Source organism: Oncorhynchus kisutch, linkage group LG20 (genome assembly GCF_002021735.2).
Source record: "Oncorhynchus kisutch isolate 150728-3 linkage group LG20, Okis_V2, whole genome shotgun sequence".
Lineage (NCBI taxonomy): Eukaryota > Metazoa > Chordata > Actinopteri > Salmoniformes > Salmonidae > Oncorhynchus > Oncorhynchus kisutch.
In genome coordinates, this window is record NC_034193.2 from 27,625,624 (window position 1) to 27,646,933 (window position 21,310).

The 21,310-nt window shown below is 41.3% G+C and overlaps 1 protein-coding gene across 1 annotated transcript in view; it reads right to left on the reverse strand.

Moving 5' to 3' along the window:
- The window catches only part of LOC109865191 (transient receptor potential cation channel subfamily M member 4), a 93,033-nt gene that overhangs the window by 58,384 nt on the left and 13,339 nt on the right, over positions 1 to 21,310 (reverse strand). Inside the window, exons 4-9 of the mRNA XM_020453296.2 lie at positions 18,843 to 19,023; positions 14,561 to 14,730; positions 13,712 to 13,889; positions 9,900 to 9,964; positions 9,480 to 9,713; positions 9,092 to 9,194 (exon numbers count right to left, since the gene is read on the reverse strand). Coding sequence (XP_020308885.1) covers positions 9,092 to 9,194; positions 9,480 to 9,713; positions 9,900 to 9,964; positions 13,712 to 13,889; positions 14,561 to 14,730; positions 18,843 to 19,023 — 931 coding nt within the window. The remainder of the gene's footprint in view (positions 1 to 9,091; positions 9,195 to 9,479; positions 9,714 to 9,899; positions 9,965 to 13,711; positions 13,890 to 14,560; positions 14,731 to 18,842; positions 19,024 to 21,310) is intronic.

A 21,310-nucleotide genomic window follows, 5' to 3' on the forward strand; every position in this document is an offset into this window, starting at 1 on the left:
ATTTTAAGCACTCTGGCCTGAAAGGCGTTTCCATCATGTTGACACGGACTCTTTACCTCAATAGGGGCGTGGCTTAGTTAGTGCACAACAGACATGAAAAGCCATTTTCATTAGAAGACAAACTCAATTTCTATCTTTTCAAAAATAGTTTCATATATAATCATATACAGCTGAAATCGGAAGTTTACATACACTTAGGTTGGAGTCATTAAAACTAGTTTTTTTAACCACTCCACAAATGTCTTGTTAACAAACTATAGTTTTGGCAAGTCGGTTAGGACATCTACTTTGTGCATGACACAAGTCATTTTTCCAACAATCGTTTACAGACAGATTATTTCGCTTATAATTCACGGTATCACAATTCCAGTGGGTCAGAAGTTTACACACAATAAGTTGACTGTGCCTCTAAACAGCTTGGAAAATTTCAGAAAATGTCATGGCTTTAGCTAATTGACATCATTTTAGTCAATTGGCGATGTACCTGTGGATGTGTTTCAAGGCCTACCTTCAAACTCAGTGCCTCTTCGCTTGACATCATGGGAAAATCAAAAGAAATCAGCCAAGAAAATTGTAGACCTCCACAAGTCTGGTTCATCCTTGGGAGCCATTTCCAAATGCCTGAAGGTACCACATTCATCTGTACACAAGTATAAACACCATGGGACCACGCAGCCATCATACCGCTCAGGAAGAAGACGGTGCGAAAAGTGCAAATCCATCCCATAACAACATCTCAAGACATCAGTTAAAGCTTGGTCACAAATGGGTCTTCCAAATGGACAATGACCCCAAGCATACTTCCAAAGTTGTGACAAAATGGCTTAAGGACAACAAAGTCAAGGTATTGGAATTGCCATCACAAAGTCCTGACCTCAATCCTATGGAACATTTGTGGGCAGAATAGAAAAAGCATGTGCGAGCAAGGAGGCCGACAAACCTGACTCAGTTACACCAGCTCTGTCAGGAGGAATGTGCCAGAATTCACTCAACTTATTGTGGGAAGCTTGTGGAAGGCTACCTGAAACGTTTGACCCAATTAAACAATTTAAAGGCAATGCTGCAAAATACTAATTGTGTGTATGTAAACTTCTGACCCACTGGGAATGTGATGAAAGAAATAAAAGCTGAAATAAATCATTCTCTCTACTATTATTCTGACATTTTACTTTCTTAAAATAAAGTGGTGATCCTAACTGACCTAAAACAGGGAATATTTACTAGGATTAAATGTCAAGAATTATGAAAAACTGAGTTTAGGGTAGGGTAGGGAATTGGGAATTGGGAATTTTGGATGAAAAGCGTGTCCAAATTAAACTGCCTGCTACTCAGCCATCAAAGCTAGAGTATGCATATAATTAGTAGATTCTGATAGAAAACCCTCTTAAATTTCTAAAACTGTTTGAATGATGTCTGTGAGTATAACAGAACTCATATGGCAGACAAAAAATCCAACCAGGAAGTGGGAAATCTGAGATTTGTAGTTTTTCAACTCATTGCCTATCGAATACACAGTGTCTATGGGGTCATATTGCACTTCCTAAGGCTTCTACTAGATGTCAACAGTCTTTAGAACCTCGTTTGATGCTTCTACTGTGAAGTGGGGGCGAATGAGAGGGGATTGAGTCAGAGGTCTGCCAAAGTGCCAGGAGCTGACCATGTGCGTTCACGTGAGAGTTAGCTTGCTTTCCATTGCAATTCTACAGACAATGGAATTCTCCGGTTGGAACATTATTGAAGATGACATCCATTATTGAAGACATCCTAAAGATTGATTCTATACATCGTTTGACACGTTTCTACGGACTGTAATGGAACTTTTTGACTTTTCGTCTGCACCTAGTGATCGCGCCTCATGAATTCGGATTACTGGGCTAAACGTGCGAACAAAAAGGAGCTATTTGGACATAAATGATGGACATTATCGAACAAAACAAACATTTATTGTGGAACTGGGATTCCTGGGAGTGCATTCTGATGAAGATCATCAAAAGGTAAGTGAATATTATAATGCTATTTCTGACTTCTGTTGACTACACAACATGGCGGATATCTGTTTGGGTTGTTTTGGTCTCTGAGCGCTGTACTCAGATTATTGCATGGTGTGCTTTTTCCGTAAAGTGGTTCTAAAATTCCAGTTGTATCTTTTAGCAATGTTTATTATGAGTATTTCTGTAAATTGATGTGGCTCTCTGCAAAATCACCGGATGTTTTGGAACTACTGAACATAACGCACCAATGTAAATTCTGATTTTTGGATATAAATATGAACTTTACCGAACTAAACATACATGTATTGTGTAACATGAAGTCCTATGAGTGTCATCTGATGAAGACCATCAAAGGTTAGTGATTAATTTTCTCTCTATTTCTACTTTTTGTGACCCCTCTCTTTGGCTGGAAAAATGGCTGTGTTTTTCTGTGTCTTGTCTCTGACCTAACATAATCGTTTGCTGTGCTTTTGTCGTACAGCCTTTTTGAAGTCGGACACTGTGGCTGGATTTACAACAAGTGTATCTTTAAAATGCTGTAAAATACTTGTATGTTTGAAGAATTTTAATTATGGGATTTATGTTGTTTTGAATTTGGCGCCCTGCAGTTTCACTGGCTAGCGTCCCACATACCCTCGTGAGGTTAACCAGATACAGTGAATTATAAGTGAAATAATCTTGCATCATGCACAAAGTAGATATCCTAACCGACTTGCCAAAACTATAGTTTGTTAACAAGACATTTGTGGAGTGGTTGAAAAACGAGTTTTAATGACTCCAACCTAAGTTTATGTTAACTTCCGACTTCAACTGCATGTGTTGAGAAGCTTGGTGATATTGTTGGATAGAGATTAAGAGTAAAGAGTGATGGTTGAGCATTTTTGTGATATTATTCAATTCAAATGAGTTTATCAAATTACAGGAGACGGAGGAGGTATATTATAAATTGTTTTCTTGCTTTTATACATTTATTTTTGTGTCCAGTTAGTGCAATTTATTTAAATTTGCCTAGCTATCTTCAGTAGCTAGCAACGTGAGCAAGCAGTTTTCTCCGACAGAATGACTAACGCTACCAAAAATTTTGTGAACATTTTGTTTAAGAACCCCTTTCATTCTCCGGGGTACACAGAAAAGGTACGAATTAAAAACGAGGGTCGGCCTTTGCCTGAGATTAGTTTCATGAAGAAGGATGAAAAGGTGAGGGCGTTCAATGTCAATTGGTATCAAAAGTATAGCTGGCCTTGCCTGCCTTTTGGAAAGTCTCAGCCTTGGGCGAAAGGAGGGTAACTGTGATCTGAAGAACATTGATCGTTCAGGTATAAGGCATCACAAAAGCAGGGAGCATATTCAGCGGGGCAAAAAAGTATTTAGTCAGCCACCAATTGTGCAAGTTCTCCTACTTAAAAAGATGAGAGGCCTCTAATTTTCATCATAGGTACTCTTCAACTATGAGAGACAAAATGAGAAAAAACAAATCCAGAAAATCACATTGTAGGATTTTTTATGAATATATTTGCAAATTATAGTGGAAAATAAGTATTTGGTCACCTACAAACAAGCAAGATTTCTGGCTCTCACAGACCATAATATGATTTTCTGGAGAAAAAAAATCTATTTTTGTCTGTCATAGTTGAAGTGTACCTATGATGAGAAGTACAGGCCTCTCTCATCTTTTTAAGTGGGAGAACTTGCACAATTGGTGGCTGACTAAATACTTTTTTGCCCCACTGTAACTGCCCACATTTATATCGTTCGCAGTTGTGTTGGTCGCAGTTGTCAGTTATCGTCAGGTATGTGGATGATCAGGACTTTAGGAACGTTTCTTGGGCTACTTTTTTAAGTGTCATGTGGGCGAGATGCGCAGTCTGTGTTTGACTTTGTGAATTCTGAGATGTCTGAGTTTAAACTTCAGAAGAAACTTGTTGCCCAAACCAATGGTGCTGCTGAAGTAGCGCCGAGTGCCACTTTTGTGCACGGCTATGCACACTGGCTCTATTTAGTTCTGAGTCAGAGCACAAAGTTAAGGTTTTCTTTGCGACACTGGACGGCTTCACCACTTTTTTTTAAAGTCGACCAAGATCGTGATGTTGCTTGAACAGGCTGGATGTGCATGCTGGCCAAAAGACGCACCAACACGTTAGAATTTCACTTCTAGAATTGTTAACACTGTGGCGAAAAACTATGACCAACTGATGGACGATTGACATATTATAGAGCACTCTACCATGGATGATGATACTGTGTCATGTGCAGATGGGTTCAAGGCAAAGCTGGAAGATTTAGATTTATTTTTTTTACCTCTAACTTTTGAGGAGATATTTGCTCACACAGATGTTGCGTTTGACATAGTGCAGCAGAAAGCCATGGATGTAGCCTAATAGAGAATCTAACAAGCAGAATGGGAGGAGCAAAAGTCTGATGTAGCATTCAGTGCCATATATGAGAAGACAGCAAGCGTGAAAGAGGATCCAGACATCATGCACAGGAGGAAGCGTCGGCAGGGCACTCAGGATCTAAGGCACACCTACAAGGCACTGTATGACTCAATTCATGATCCAGAGATCATGCACAGGAGGAAGCGTCGGCAGGGCACTCAGGATGTAAGGCACCTACAAAGCACTGTATGACTCAATTCATGATAACATGAAGTCTCAGATAGCACAGAGGTACAAAAGCCTGAACAGCATGCGATTCCTGGAGTTGTTAGATGGTAGTAAATTTGATTAATTCAAGAGAAAATTCCCAGATGATGCTCTGACAAGCCTATTGCAGACTATTGGAAAAAAATATATATTAGGAAAGACTGAAAACAAGTGTTTTACTGTGATGAGGGGATTCAAGGGAACATTGCAAAGCTGTCTGACACAATCCTGCACTATAAGAGCAGTGGACTTGATGAAGCGATGCCTGAGCTGTGCAGGCTGCCTAGTTGCTACTATGGGGGGGGGGGGGCAACATCAGCTAGGGTGGAGCGAAGCTTCTCCTCGGAACTCTATGGGACAAGAGACACTGAGGAACCTTGTAATTTTATCCATAGAGAGGAGAATTCTTAAATCACTGCAGAAAGATCCTTACTGGTATGAGGCCATCGACCAGTTTGCCAACCAGACTGACTATGAGAAGAATGGACTTCAACTTTAAAAGTAAGACTTTAACATGTTTTCCCCATTATAATAAGGTTTTAATTAGTTTAATTGTTTATGAAATTATGTTTCATGAACATTTGGTTTTCAACAGTAACTCCCCCACGCTCCATGGACAGCCGGGGCTGTTTAGTTCTTCAGAGGGCACGGGGCTGTTTAGTTCTTCAGAGGGCACAGGGCTGTTTAGTTCTTCAGAGGGCATAGGGGTGTTTAGTTCTCTCAAGAACTGAACAGTCTATGCCCCTCTGAAGAACTGAACCCCCTGGTCCTCTGCTGTCTGTTATTCCCCATATGCCCTTTTATCCACTGGCACATTGAATGGTTCCTCTCCAAGTGAGTACACCTATACATTTTCTTCATTACTATGTAGAGTCAATCCCATACACAAACACAATCACATTATCACACAAGTGTGGTTTTACTCCTTGCTTGGACTAACTCATTCTTAGCTCTTTTGTCTAACTGTGTGTTATTGCTTTTTTGTCTTCCCAGCCAAATCCTGTCCTGCCCTTAGTGGAGGAGTTGGGCTCTTCCACAGCACCATCCATCCATGATGAAACTTTTTTGCCACTGAAGCCTCTGAACACCTCTACTCACGCCGAATACCCTCATTCAATCACTGCTGACCTTCCCAACACTGTAGCCTTCTCATTCCCTTCCCCATAATATTTTACTATAAATGTCTTTATTAAACGTTTCGGTTAAAATCATTTGTCTTTGATGATTTTTCAAATGCGTTTTATGGTTTGGTCCACGCCTATACCATTGGTCTTCCATCCTCCTCATTTTTTCAAGTCACCAGCCTACACTGCTGTCAGCCCTGTGCCGAGCTAATCTTGTGCCTTAGATCCTCACCAAGGAGAGAGAGTCATGACAGTTCAAATACAAATAGAGATCACTTCCTGTTTCGGTCGCATGGAGTGAGCATGGAAAGCTCAGAGAAACCGAGAAACCACACTGTCGGCGCAATGGTGGGCACCGAATCTGGTTCGCAAGCTGCAGTGAGAGAAAATGAGTTGAATGAATCCGAACGCCCTATCCCCATCTGTTCTATCATACAGGAAGAGATAGGCACAGCAATAGACAAGCTCCAACCAAGTCTGGAAACAATTAGGACATCAGTTGCTGAATGAAACGAGAAGACAGCCATAGCTGAAGAAGCCATGCCTAAAGTGGATGGCAGGGTGACTGAACTTGACAAGCTTGAAGTTTTGGAAATGCAGTCGTAAATGTAATCTTCGTGTCACAGGATTTGATAACGGCATTGAACAGGGAAATCCAACAACTTACATGACAGCATTCTTCACAGAACTGTTCCAGGCTGAGGAACTGTCCAGTGAACCAGCAGTGGAGAACACACATCGGAATTGGATCGAAACCATCTTGGCATGCTGACCCCGCGTGATGATCGTGAGGATGCAGCGTTGTCAGGTCAAACACGCAATCATACAGTTGTCAATGAAGAAATTAGATATTAACTTTTGTGGGATGAAGGCAAAGATGTTTCCCAACATGACTGCTGATATGACCAAAAAGAGAGCCTTGACAACAATATCAGGGTGTACCTACGTGAGGCAGAGATCCAGCACGGGCTAATTCACCCTGCCAGACTGATCATCACCTCACAAGGAGCTACCAAAACCTTTCTGAACCCCCAAGATGAAGAGGCCTATTACAACAACTCTGCGCAGCAAGTAAAGACAATTCTTGCCGCTAATGACAAGACGACACAGGAGGATGGACATGGTTCGCTTGTGGGTACGATACGGTATTTTGATAGGCTAGTTAATTTACCTAGCAGATTAAAAGAGACAACAAAAAATGTGATTACAGATAATCACAATATGATAGGATTCATAGACATACTGTATGTTATTTACTAATTTAAATCTTGGACTGATTGTTGGGCCTATGGTGAAGCCTTGTAGGCTACACCCTAACCAAATCCAACCATGAATTATACTTAGCCTACTAAACAGGCATGAATCATAAGTAATTTGCCCAACCAACAGTAATTTAAAGGTCCTATCCGGTTTTTATAACATGATATATGCTCATTTGATGACTGGGGAAGAAAACAAGGGAGTGGCATATAAGGGCAGGTAATCAAGGTGATGGAGTCCAGGTGAGTTTCATTATGTGCAAATGCGCCGTTTTACACAGGGGACTGTGTATTTGTCTCCGTCTTTTTGTTTTTATCTATTTTGTACATGTTCATTGCTTTGTGTTGTTGTTGGTTGTCTTTATGGAAAAGGCTAAATAAAATGTTTGAAAGAAAAAATTATATACAAATAGAGGACTGGTGCCGGACAACTGTGTGATCACGATCTCTCCACAGCCGATATGAGTAAGACTTTTAAAAAGGTCTACATTCACAAGGCCTCACAGCCAGACGGATTATCAGGACATGTACACCGAGCATGCGCTGACTAACTGGCAAGTGTCTTCACTGACATTTTCAACCTCTCCCTGTCCAAGTCTGTAAAACCAACATGTTTCAAGCAGACCACCATAGTCCTTGTGCCCAACAACACTAAGGTAACCTGCCTAAATGACTAACAACCCATAGCACTCACATCTGTAGCCATGAAGTGCATTGAAAGGCTGGTCATGGCTCACAACACCATTATCCCAGAAACCCTAGACCCACTCAAATTTGCATACCGCCCCAACAGATCCACAGATGATGCAATCTCTATTGCACTCCACACTGCCCTTTCACACCTGGACAAAAGGAACACCTATGTGAGAATATTATTCATTGACTACAGCTCAGCATTCCAGCACCATAGTGCCCTCAATGTTCATCACTAAGCTACGGACCCTGGGACTAAACACCTCCCTCTGCAACTGGACCCTGGACTTCCTAACAGGCCGCCGCCCCCAGGTGGTAAGGGTTGGTAACAACACATCCGCCACGGTGATCCTCAACACGGGGGCCCCTCAGGGGTGCGGGCTCAGTCCCCTACTGTTCACCCTGTTCACTCATAACTGCATGGCCAGGCATGACTCCAACACCATCATTACATTTGCCGATGACACAACAGTGGTAGGCCTGATCACCGACAACGATGAGACAGCCTATAGTGAGCAGGTCAGAGACTTGACCATGTGGTGCAAGGACAACAACCTCTCCCTCAACGTGATCAAGACAAAGGAGTTGATATTGGACTACAGGAAAAGGAGGACCGAGCACGACCCCATTCTCATCGACGGGCTGTAGTAGAGCAGGTTCACATCACCAACAAACTAACATGGTCCAAGCACACCAAGACAGTCGTGAAGAGGGCACAACAACACCTATTCCCCCTCAGGAGACTGAAAAGATTTGGCATGGGTCCTCAGATCCTCAAAATATTCTACAGCTGCACCATCAAGAGCATCCTGATGGGATGCATCACTGCCTGGTATGGCAACTGCTTGGCTTTCGGCCGCAAGGCACTACAGAGGGTAGTGTGTACGGCCCAGTACATCACCGGGGCCAGGCTTCCTGCCATCCCGGACCTCTATACCAGACAGTAAAAATACTCTCTTGTTATTATCTATGCATAGTCACTTTAATAATTCTACCTACATGTACATATTACCTCTATTACCTTGACTAACCGGTGCCCCCGCACATTGACTCTGTACCGGTACCCCCTGTATATAGCCTCGCTATTGGTATTTTACTGCTGCACTTTAATAATTTGTTTCTATTATTTCTTACTTTTTAAAATTTTTCTTAAAACTGGATTGTTGGTTAAGGGCTTGGAAGCATTTCACTGTAAGGTCTACACCTGTTTTATTCGGCTTATGTGACAAATAACATTTGATTTGATTTGGAATTATGTCCTGCATCAGCTTATACAGTATGGATCAGCAGTGTGAACTGTGGATACATATGGGCTGAAGTCAAATTATTCCACTCATGCAATGCTTGCATTCGCGAAACAGGGGTGAAACGGTGTATCATACCTCCAACCAAGGCTTTGAGCAAGACCGTGTCAAAGTCATCTGGTCCCTCCTGCTCTCCGTGGTAGACAGTGATCAGATCCCTGTTCAGGTAGATGCTCAGAACCTGTGAACATGGGATAGGAGGAGAGATGCTGAGGTGTAGGTGAAAATAGTATGATGACCAGTTTGGCAAACACTGTTCAAGGGCAATATTTGAGAGGCTCTTTATTATGGTCAGGCTTTTCAATGTCAATTGAAATAATTATGTTGAAAACCTATCCAATCCTTTCACCTGGTTGTGGTAATGAGGGAAAGGAGATGAAGAGAGGAAGCCGTGAAAGACAATGCTTAAGCTGAGAAATTTACCCTGTGCAGCAAAAGACTGCCCCACATTCTCCCCTGCTCTTACCCGTTCTACCAGTTTGTCTATCTCTGTTTCGGTCGGAAAGTGCTTCCTAACCCTCTCGGCCACTCTGTCTTTAAGGTCCACACTAGGTCCCGCCTCCCCCTCCCCCTCGGTGGAGGACAGGACAGGGGGCGCAGACGATAGGCTCTCCAGGACGTCACTGACGAGGTCGGCCACACCACCCGACCCCGCCAGCACCAGCCAGGGCATGGAGTTCCTCAGAGAGAGATCCAACCGCTGGGAAGGAGAGAGAGGGAAGAGGGGAGGGAGGACGGAGGAGGGAAGTGGGGGAGGGAGAAGGAGGGTGATATACAAGCCTTGCAATATACACAGATAGCAATGAGCAACTAATAGACTGATTATTAAAAAGGGTTTGTAAATAAAACTACTCAGACTATAAGAAATTAAGTCATGTGATTGTACCTCCAGCATGGTTGTCTCTCCTGATATCAGCATGCACAGGACGGGGATGTCAATGCTTCCACTGCCTGACAGACAGACGTTCAGAATTGATTACAACTTCCAACAAAAACAACTGAGTAACAGCTTGAAATTTCTCAAATGTTTCTGTTGGCTATACATGACTATTTGCGGCAGGTAAACTAAGAAAGCACTAGTGTATTACAGGGTTCCTACACAGATAAGAGAAACATAATGTTAAGAATAGCAAAGTTTTTAGCGCAATGCATTTTGATAATGTGTGTCACTGCACTCAAAGAATTAATCGTCTAAGATTACCTTTTCAACTCTGTGTGCTTGCATTTACATTTTGATAAGCTCATTGAAAAGACATGATGTGACATGATCTCCTACACTTGGCAGAAGAACTAGACTATGCCATGGCTGAGGTCCAACAGATGCCATAGTTGTAAAATCGTATTATCATGCATGCAGTGCTGTACTATCACCACAGGATGGCATAATGTGCACTCTCACGATGTCAACCTGAAAATGCAATAGCTACTCCAGGCATTTCAGTACACAACTAGGTGATGTCAGAGGTCATAAACTATAATAACAGCATTGAATGGTTATAATGCCATTGATTATTATTTTTTTTTAAGTTACTATATACAGTGCCTTGCGAAAGTATTCGGCCCCCTTGAACTTTACGACCTTTTGCCACATTTCAGGCTTCAAACATAAATATTTAAAACTGTATTTTTTTGTGAAGAATCAACAACAAGTGGGACACAATCATGAAGTGGAACGACATTTATTGGATATTTAAAACTTTTTTAACAAATCAAAAACTGAAAAATTGGGCGTGTAAAATTATTCAGCCCCTTTACTTTCAGTGCAGCAAACTCTCTCCAGAAGTTCAGTGAGGATCTCTGAATGATCCAATGTTGACCTAAATGACTAATGATGATAAATACAATCCACCTGTGTGTAATCAAGTCTCCGTATAAATGCACCTGCACTGTGATCGTCTCAGAGGTCCGTTAAAAGCGCAGAGAGCATCATGAAGAACAAGGAACACACCAGGCAGGTCCGAGATACTGTTGTGAAGATGTTTAAAGCCGGATTTGGATACAAAAAGATTTCCCAAGCTTTAAACATCCCAAGGAGCACTGTGCAAGCGATAATATTGAAATGGAAGGGGTATCAGACCACTGCAAATCTACCAAGACCTGGTCGTCCTTCTAAACTTTCAGCTCATACAAGGAGAAGACTGATCAGAGATGCAGCCAAGAGGCCCATGATCACTCTGAATGAACTGCAGAGATCTACAGCTGAGGTGGGAGACTCTGTCCATAGGACAACAATCAGTCGTATATTGCACAAATCTGGCCTTTATGGAAGAGTGGCAAGAAGAAAGCCATTTCTTAAAGCTATCCATAAAAAGTGTCGTTTAAAGTTTGCCACAAGCCACCTGGGAGACACACCAAACATGTGGAAGAAGGTGCTCTGGTCAGATGAAACCAAAATTGAACTTTTTGGCAACAATGCAAAACGTTATGTTTGGCATAAAAGCAACACAGCTCATCACCCTGAACACACCATCCACACTGTCAAACATGGTGGTGGCAGCATCATGGTTTGGGCCTGCTTTTCTTCAGCAGGGACAGGGAAGATGGTTAAAATTGATGGGAAGATGGATGGAGCCAAATACAGGACCATTCTGGAAGAAAACCTGATGGAGTCTGCAAAATACCTGAGACTGGGACGGAGATTTGTCTTCCAACAAGACAATGATCCAAAACATAAAGCAAAATCTACAATGGAATGGTTCAAAAATAAACATATCCAGGTGTTAGAATGGCCAAGTCAAAGTCCAGACCTGAATCCAATTGAGAATCTGTGGAAAGAACTGAAAACTGCTGTTCACAAATGCTCTCCATCCAACCTCACTGAGCTCGAGCTGTTTTGCAAGGAGGAATGGGAAAAAATGTCAGTCTCTCGATGTGCAAAACTGATAGAGACATACCCCAAGCGACTTACAGCTGTAATCGCAGCAAAAGGTGGCGCTACAAAGTATTAACTTAAGGGGGCTGAATAATTTTGCACGCCCAATTTTTCAGTTTTTTATTTGTTAAAAAAGTTTTAAATATCCAATAAATGTCGTTCTACTTCATGATTGTGTCCCACTTGTTGTTGATTCTTCACAAAAAAATACAGTTTTCTATCTTTATGTTTGAAGCCTGAAATGTGGCAAAAGGTCGCAAAGTTCAAGGGGGCCGAATACTTTCGCAAGGCACTGTATATATATATATATATTTTTTTCAATACATTTTTTGGGGGGGACCTTTTTATTTATTTATTTAAATTCACCTTTATTTAACCAGGTAGGCCAGTTGAGAACAAGTTCTCATTTACAACTGCGACCTGGACAAGACAATGCAAAGCAGTGCGACACAAACAACAACACAGAGTTACACATGGAATGAACAAACATACAGTCAATAACACAATAGAAAAAGTCTATATACGGTGTGGGCAAATGAGGTAAGATAAATAGGCCATAGTGGCAAAATAATTACAATTTAGCAATTAAACACTGGAGTGATAGATGTGCAGAAGATGTGCAGAAGTTAGTGAGGGAGATATGAGTCTCCAGCTTCAGTGATTTTTGCAATTCGTTCCAGTCATTGGCAGCAGAGAACTGGAAGGAAAGGCGGCCAAAAGTCGAATTGGCTTTGGGGGTGACCATTGAAATATACCTGCTGGAGCGTGTGCTACGGGTGGGTGCTGCTATGGTGACCAGTGAGCTGAGATAAGGTGGGGCTTTACCTAGCAAAGACTTACAGATGACCTGAAGCCAGTGGATTTGGCGACGAATATGAAGCGAGGGCCAGCCACCGAGAGCCAGCCAACGAGAGCATACAGGTTGCAGTGGTGGGTAGTATATGGGGCTTTGGTGACAAAATGGATGGCACTATGATAGACTGCATCCAATTTGCTGTAAATGACATCGCCGAAGTCAAGGATCGGTAGGATAGTCAGTTTTACAAGGGTATGTTTGGCAGCATGAGCGAAGGATGCTTTGTTGCGAAATAGGAAGCCGATACTAGATTTAATTTTGGATAGGAGATGCTCTGGAAGGAGAGTTTACAGTCTAACCAGACACCTAGGTATTTGTAGTTGTCCACATATTCTAAGTCAGAACCGTCCAGAGTAGTGATGCTGGACGGGCGGGCAGGTGCGGGCAGCGATCGGTTGAAGAGCATGCATTTAGTTTTACTTGCATTTAAGAGCAGTTGGAGGCCACGGAAGGAGAGTTGTAATGGCATTGAAGCTCGTCTGGAGGTTAGTTAACACAGTGTCCAAAGAAGGGCCAGAAGTATATAGAACCCCTGTAGTAACGCAAGATTAATCATCCTCTAGAATTCAAATCAATACTAGTGTAAGTAATATGGTAATAGCTTGGTGTTGCCACCTGACAGCCTGGCTTTAACCTATCCAGTTCAACCAGAACCACGAGAGCAGGGCAACAGAGACAAAAGGAGGCCCTTTCAATGAGGTGATCACTGATCTAACATGATTGTCCAGTCATGCTGATGAGTGATTACTTCAAGAAAGGAGGAGGAAAGGATGAATTTTGGATAGGATGAAGCCACGCAGTCAGGTGGCAACAACAAGCTAAAACCATATACTAGTATGATTCAAATAAAGATGCCCTCCAACGGAAATAGTGCCCTTATTTCTCACATATTTCTCACCTGAGGCACGCGCTTTTGTTTAGCCTGAATTACATAGACTAAATTGACGTATTTGAATCCAACGTCTCTCACCCCAGATGCCTGTGCGCTGATGGGAAATATAGTCCTCCAGCCTGGCCCTGAAGCCTGCCTCGCCCCCTCTGCGGCCTACACTCCCATCATCCACCAGAAGAAAGGCCTGGTAGTTGTTGTCCAGGCAACATGAGTCACGGGACGTGTTCTGGAAGTAGTACCTAGCAGGGAAGCTACCCTGAAAGAGGGGGAAACAAGACATGGTCAGAACATGAGAGCTTTTCATACTACTGTGACTGAAACTAATTGCAAAAATTGAAGTTGGAGACTTTTATCTCCCTCACTAACTTTAAACATCAGCTATCTGAGCAGCTAACCGATCGCTGCAGCTGTACACAGCCCATCTGTAAATAGTCCATCCAATCTACCTACCTCATCCCCATATTGTTCTTATTGACTTTTTTGCTCTTTTGCCCACCAGTATTTCTACTTGCACATCATCATCTGCACATCTATCACTCCAGTCTTAATTTGCTGAATTGTAATTACTTGGCCTATATACTATGGCCTATTTATTGCCTTACCTCCTCATGCCATTTGCACACACTGTATATAGACTTTTTTCCTATTGTGTTATTGACTGTACGTTTGTTTATTCCATGTTTAACTCTGTGTTGTTGTTTGTGTCGCACTGCTTTGCTTTATCTTGGCCAGTTCGCAGTTGTAAATTAGAACTTGTTCTCAACTAGCCTACCTGGTTAAATAAAGATGAAATAAAAAAATAAAACTGAGCCGAGCCAAGCCAAGCCAAAATATCCACCATCATTTCCACCATAGTTTCTTAAACTATGCTGAAAAAGACAATGTGAAAAGGAAATAGCTGAGTTAGCAGTTTGTTTCGTGCATTACCTGCGGATTGACAAGCTGCTGGCGGTTGTGGACCAGGCCCCAGGGAGCGATGCCCAGAGCCACCACCTTGTTCAGGGAGACAGATGAGGCAGCGGTGGCATGGTCCCTTACCGCTTCCCCTACACACCTCCCTACACCCTCACGCAGGCCTCCAGTCAGTATCCACGCTCCTGTAGTAGGTGTGTGTGAGAGAGAGAAAGAGAGGGGAGAATATCATGGGGTGTTATTACATGATCAAGTATATTTCCAGTTCAAAGTGGTAAGATGGTATTACATTGACAAGTAATGATGGTTACTTGGAGCAAATATGATTCAAGAGAAATAGCTAATAAAGTTAGCAGACGATTCTGTCATTGTCAGCTGCTTTCTAGGAAAACAACTGAGGAGGCCTAATGTTGTAGATTTTTGTTAAGGGATTTTTATGAATAATGACTAAATTATGTATGCATTTAAATCAGAACTATGACTAAACAGAATACTACTATGTTACTGTATGGATGTATGAATCTTATTATAATCATAATACTGAATGTAATGTGTGTAGTTTTCGTCCAGAATTAGAAGGACTGTCTGTTCCTTGTTAGAAACGAATGGAGCTATCGTCAGACTGGCTGGAATGCTGTGTTCCTTACAGGACATCCTGTCTCTACCCAGGGTGGGGAGAGACTTTGGGCTTGTAGTAGATTGTTTAACAGGTGGCAGACAATGTGGGAAGGCTTGTGAACTATTTTGCCATATCGGAGAGAAGGAGGAGCAGCATTCAAAACGCGATGACGAAATGTGATATAAACCAATGTACATTGTATTATGATCAGTACTCTCGAGAATAAACGCTATTGATTGATTTTGAGACTGGTCTCTGTCCATTTTATGCAAATAAGTATCTTACAAATTCTTAGAAATGCACAGAGTGTTTTAATTGAATTGTTTGATGAACAAATAGGAATATAATTCCTTTAACAATTTTGTAGAACGGTGAGACCAAATGTTACAAAAAACAAGTCATGGCAACTCACTCACTCATTAACACTGGTTCTTTATTCATAATTTTCAATATTTAATTTAGGATTATTGATTGTCTAAATACATCTGTCCTCTCCTCGTACTTCTCCTTACTGAGCCAATTACTCTCTCTTTCCTCCCACTCTTAAGTTCAAAGTTATTTGTGCTTGCATCAGCAGTAGCTTTTAACCGAGATAATGGTGGGTGTCGTATGTGAAGCTGGAGAGGGGGAGTGGTAGTAGTGGGAGTAGAGCTTCTCAATGAAGTGCTAAAATCCAGAGCGTCTCATATAAAGGGCTCCTGAGTGGCGCAGCAGTCTAAGGCACTGCATCTCAGAGTTTGAGGTGTCACTACAGACACCCTGGTTTGAATCCAGGCTGTGTCACAACTGGCCCGTGATTGGGAGTCCCATAGAGTGGCGCACAAATCCCCAGCGTCGTCCGGGTTTGGCGGTGTAGGCCATCATTGTAAATAAGAATTTGTTCTTAACTGACTTGCCTAGTTAAATAAAGGTTAAATGTAAAAAGATATATATATATATATATATATATTAAAGGAACGTTTTATATTGCATAACATAGGAGGCTGAAACACAGCAAAGGTGAATTTAAAAATAATAATAAACCCACTTACTAATAAGCTAGATGGAGCAGAATACCTAGAGATATGAACCCCTTGGGGGGAGACAATTCATGCGATTGTATGTCTTGAAAGACCCCTCTCCTTCTTATGATAATGACAGGTTTGAGAGCAAGGTTTTCCAAATATTCAGTCATCCTAGTATATTCAAAGGGTCACGGGAAAATTCAAAAAGGATCAGAAAGGTGGGTCACAGCTTGTACAACTTTGGTAACCACTGGGTCAGAGTGTAGAGGGCAGGACAGCTGAGAACAGTAGTGGATTTCCACAATTCCCTATCACCCCTCGGGGTATGGGACTAATTTGGAGTACAGTGACCATTTCCTCTCTCCTGAAGTGACAAGGCCACGGGCCCGCACCAGCTACTTGTCGTTCTCCAGAAGTCCCTCTGAGGCCGAAGAGTTCAAGACAAAACAATAAATATGCTCACACACTGTGGTATTGCACGGCGAGAGAGTTGTATAGCGGTTGTGCAAGGCAGAGGTCATACAGTAGCGTGAGAATTGTCTTCAGTTCTTAGTGTTTTTCCTGTTAGTATAAGTACGCACTTACAGAAAAAAACTGTTGCAGTTCCTCAATCTGTAACCTTTTTTTGTGGCTAAGTTTTCAAATCAGCAAATGTTGTGACTTAGTAAAACCTAGAGTTTCAGTATTTGCCTAAAATCCCATTGTATTGTCCTGGATGGTCACAATATATTACAGTGGATTAGTGGATTAGTGGATTACAGTGGATTAGTGGATTTCATAAAAATAAAAATAGTGAGACATTAAAAAAGTTATCCTTTTTAGATAAACCTAATACAAAATATATTCACGTCACCAAATAATTTATTAAAACACACTTTTTGCAATGAAGGTCTAAAGCAGCCTCAACAGCACTCTGTAGGGAAGCACCATGATCTACCTGGAGGACAGCTAGTTTCCGTCCTCCTCTGGGTACATTGATCTAGCAGGCGCATGGTTCTCACCCCTTCCATAGACTTACACAGTAATTATGACAACATCCGGAGGACGTCCTCCAACCTATCAGAGCTCTTGCAGCATGAACTGACATGTTGTCCACCCAATCAAAGGATCAGAGAATGAATCTAGTACTGAAAGCATTAACTACAGCTAGCTAGCGCTGCAATGCATAACATGTGGTGAGTAGTTGACTCAAAGAGAGAGAAAGACAACACTTGAACAGTTTTGAACAAATAATTTTCTTCAAAAAGTAATGACAAGAAAGAGCTATATTTCGTTGTATTTTTTTCCACGGCTTAATTTAACTAGGAAAGTCAGTTAAAAACAAATTCTTATTTACGATGACAGCCTACCAGGGAACAGTGGGTTAACTCTCTTGTTCAGGGGCAGAACGACATATTTTTACCTTGTCAGCTCGGGGATTCAATCCAGCAACCTTTTGGTTACTGGCCCAACACTCTAGGCAACCTGCCACCCCATCTAGCTAGCTAGTTTTTACCTACCTAAAAAGAGAGGGGTGCTATGTTAGCTAGCTGGCTAAGGCTATCCAACACTGGAACTCTTCCAAGTCAAGGTAAGCTTCTGGTTTTATTAATTTAATGCCACCAGGGCCCTCCGGTGTAACTACTAAACTGCTTGCTGACTGTACTGTATGATTGTAGCGGCTATGACGTTAACTAATATTGTGACAACAATGTAGGCTATGTGTAGAGGTTAGCGGTTATGATATGAAGGTTAGGCTTGGGAAGGTTTTTTCGCCTGGTCAGAGACAGCCAATGTGTTGTGCACTTATGTCCACAAGTGAAGGGAAAATGTGAGAGGAGGAGATCGCGTAGATGTGAGAAGGAATTATACAACGATAAAAATAATCATGCTGTTTGTATTTGGCTGCTATGAAGGTAAACTGTGTTTGTGTGTGATCAGGGCTGTATTCATTCTGCCGATTCTGTTGAAAAATGGGGATAAACGGAAGCAAACGGATCGAAACGGGTATAAACATACCTGAATTTGTCCAAAAGAAACTCTCGTTTGCAACTGTTGATTACACCCTAGATCAACTACATGCAGGCAAGAGTGTGGAAGGCGGTATTGAATGTGTCAATGTCTGTTATTTTGATTACTAAAAATGTTCTCTCGATCTATGCACCTACGTTGTAAACTTTCAGTTACAGGCTAGGTTGTAGCAACCTCATGATGGGTTAGGGAAAATTTGAGTATCATGTCGTAGCTTAAACCTGTCAATGTTAGATTGACATGACTGAATGGAAGATGAATGACATGATGTAATAGAAATAATAAAAAATAATATAAGGTATGCTCATAGAAAAATTATAATAACTGACCTCCGTCATCTTAAATGGCCACTGACCACTGACCACAGTATATCAAAAATCTCACCTACTCATTATGATTTACAAAAGCGGATGTGCACAAAGGTGGCGGCCTCCATGGACTTAATACGTTTTCTGTATTGTAGCTTTCTCACCGTTACCCTCTTTTTATATCTGTATTTAGCACAGTATACATGATCCCAATTGAACAATGTTGTGCGCCATAGTTTAAAAACTCTGTAGATAGTGCTAAAACAATGAAGTCATATCTGTATTCTGCCATCTTTATGCACATGCGTGTTCAAAAAGTGCCATTGAGTAAGGAGAGGAGGCGGTTCCATCAGTACCTGTGCTCTGGGAGGCTTTGACCAATCCCTGCCTCAGGACCTCCCGTACCCACGTCTTGACCTTTGCTCTCCCCTCCCCGCTCACCACTGACACCACCAGGTTGGGTGGAGGTAGCCCCCAGTGGGCCATCATCAGGGTGTAGACGATGGAAGGAGGGGTGTCCCACGAGAGACGCAGGAACTAGGGGAGAGAGAGAAAAAGAATAGTACATGCCAATAGTAGACAGTCTATACAATAATATTGTATAAAGTATATAGTATACTCTCTTCGTCTCCTTCCCTTCATCTGCACTAATGTAAAAGATGTGTCTCTGCTCTATCATTACTACCAGAAAGCCATAGTAATGATGATTAATCAATTCAAGAACAAAATGAATGTTGACAGGAGAAAGAAAGCAGTATGAAAGATGGAAGCAGCAGAGAGAGAAACAGTCAGACAAGCACATACATAGTGAGAGAAAGCAAATAGATCTATAGTGGTTCCTCCTTTAAAAGTTGTGTCATACTGCGGCACACCCTGGGGCTGCTGCAGCATTCTGTGGCATGTTATCTATTTGTCAGCCATTTTTTCTGTTAATAAATCCTCTTAGAGCTACCCCCTACAATTTTTCAATTTCCGCCTGAAGACATACTCAAATCTAACAGCCTGTAGCTCAGGCACAGAACGAAGGATATGCATATTCTTGGTACCATTTGAAAGAAAACACTCTGAAGTTTGTGTAAATGTGAATTGAATGTAGGAGAATATAACACAATATATCTGGTTTAGATAATACAATGAAAAAAAACATACGTTTTTTTTTTTATTGTTGTATCATCATCTTTAAAATGAACAAGATAAAACAAACATTCAGATAGGATGATGGGGACAATTTCCGTGAAAAACATTAGAGGGCAAAGTGCAAAGTGTGCAAAGTTTCAGAATGATAACTTCCAAAATGAGTGTGCTACATGACATGAAGTGACCCAGGTGTCCCACACAAGTAGCCCAAATGTACCTAAGTAGCCAAATTGGTGAAGTTATACATTTTGAATGGAATAACTATATACAAAATACTAAAATGGTATTCTAACCCCCCCCCCCCCCAAAAAAAAGAGAAAAAACATATATACAAATAAATATATACATTTACAAAATAACACTTTCAATATTTGGAAGACCCTCAGTCCTCGACACAATATTATGCTGCTGATGCCAGGTGCCATAGCACATCCATGCCTGCAGAAATACATTTGCGCAGATGAACACCACTTGTGGCAGGAGCTGGATGAACCAGCTTCAGTGGGGGATGGACACCTTGGCACTGGGGGCTCCAAGTCAGTGTCACTGTGAAAGAAAATGTTCAGTTAGAATAGTTTCACATATGAGCCCTGTATCAACAGGTATAATAAACAGATATATATAGAGTACAGGGAACATAAGGTTGGATATATTATTATAGACCTGCTAGATCTACGGTCTCATTTATATTATGACATTTCAGCTAGATCTGTCTCTATTATATTATGACAGACTAGCTAGATCTACTGTCTTTATTATATTACAACAGACCAGCTGTATCTACAGTCTCCATTTCACTTTGGCAATTGTTGTGGTCCTGCCCTCCCCTCAACAGCCTCAAATAGGCTATTTCATTTCACAAATAATATTTTATATTATTAATTTCAAACTATGGCATTAGCATGAGAAGAACTTACCAGTCCAAAACGATGTCCTCTCCGTTCAAAAAATATTCCTCCACTTGGGGTTCCGTGCGCAGAGAGGTTAATGCAACTTATTTCTAGTTTGACCACCAGAGGACATCTTTGAGAAGCATTTGATAGTCTTCTGCATTGGCATTATCAGAGAATTTAAAACCTTTTTGTAATAACATAGTATATGGGATTGATAAGAAATTTGGCTTAATTAATTTGATTAATATTATTATGTTTCTATTCAGAAAAAAACAAAAAACGAAACCCTCAAGGAATGGAAAATATGGCGCTGTACAATGTGACAGTCAGGAGAAGGCTACAGGATTGGAGCATTCTAAATTGTTTGCCTTCATTAGACAAATTTTGTTCCAATATTTCTGTAAATCAGTGATATTTATTCCATAGTAACTAAATCAACATCTGCAATTTGAAAGAGTATTTTTATCATTATATTATTAACAAAATGTGTTTATTATGCTTCTGTGCAGTCTACAATACATACTGTAGTAAACATGGACACGTGCCTAATTCTTTACATAAGGGAGAGCAGGCCATGTCTGTACTACAGAATGCGGGGCACGCGGAAGACCGGGATTCAAATCCCCGATGGGGAGGAAGGAGTAAGCTGTCCTTGTAAATAAGAATTGACTTGCCTAGTTAAATAAAAAGTTTGCACTAAGAGCATAACATTTCTGCACCCAAATGTTCAAATTATTGTCTAACCAATACCCAAACAGAGATGAAGTGAAAGTAAAAAAACTCATTGATTTATC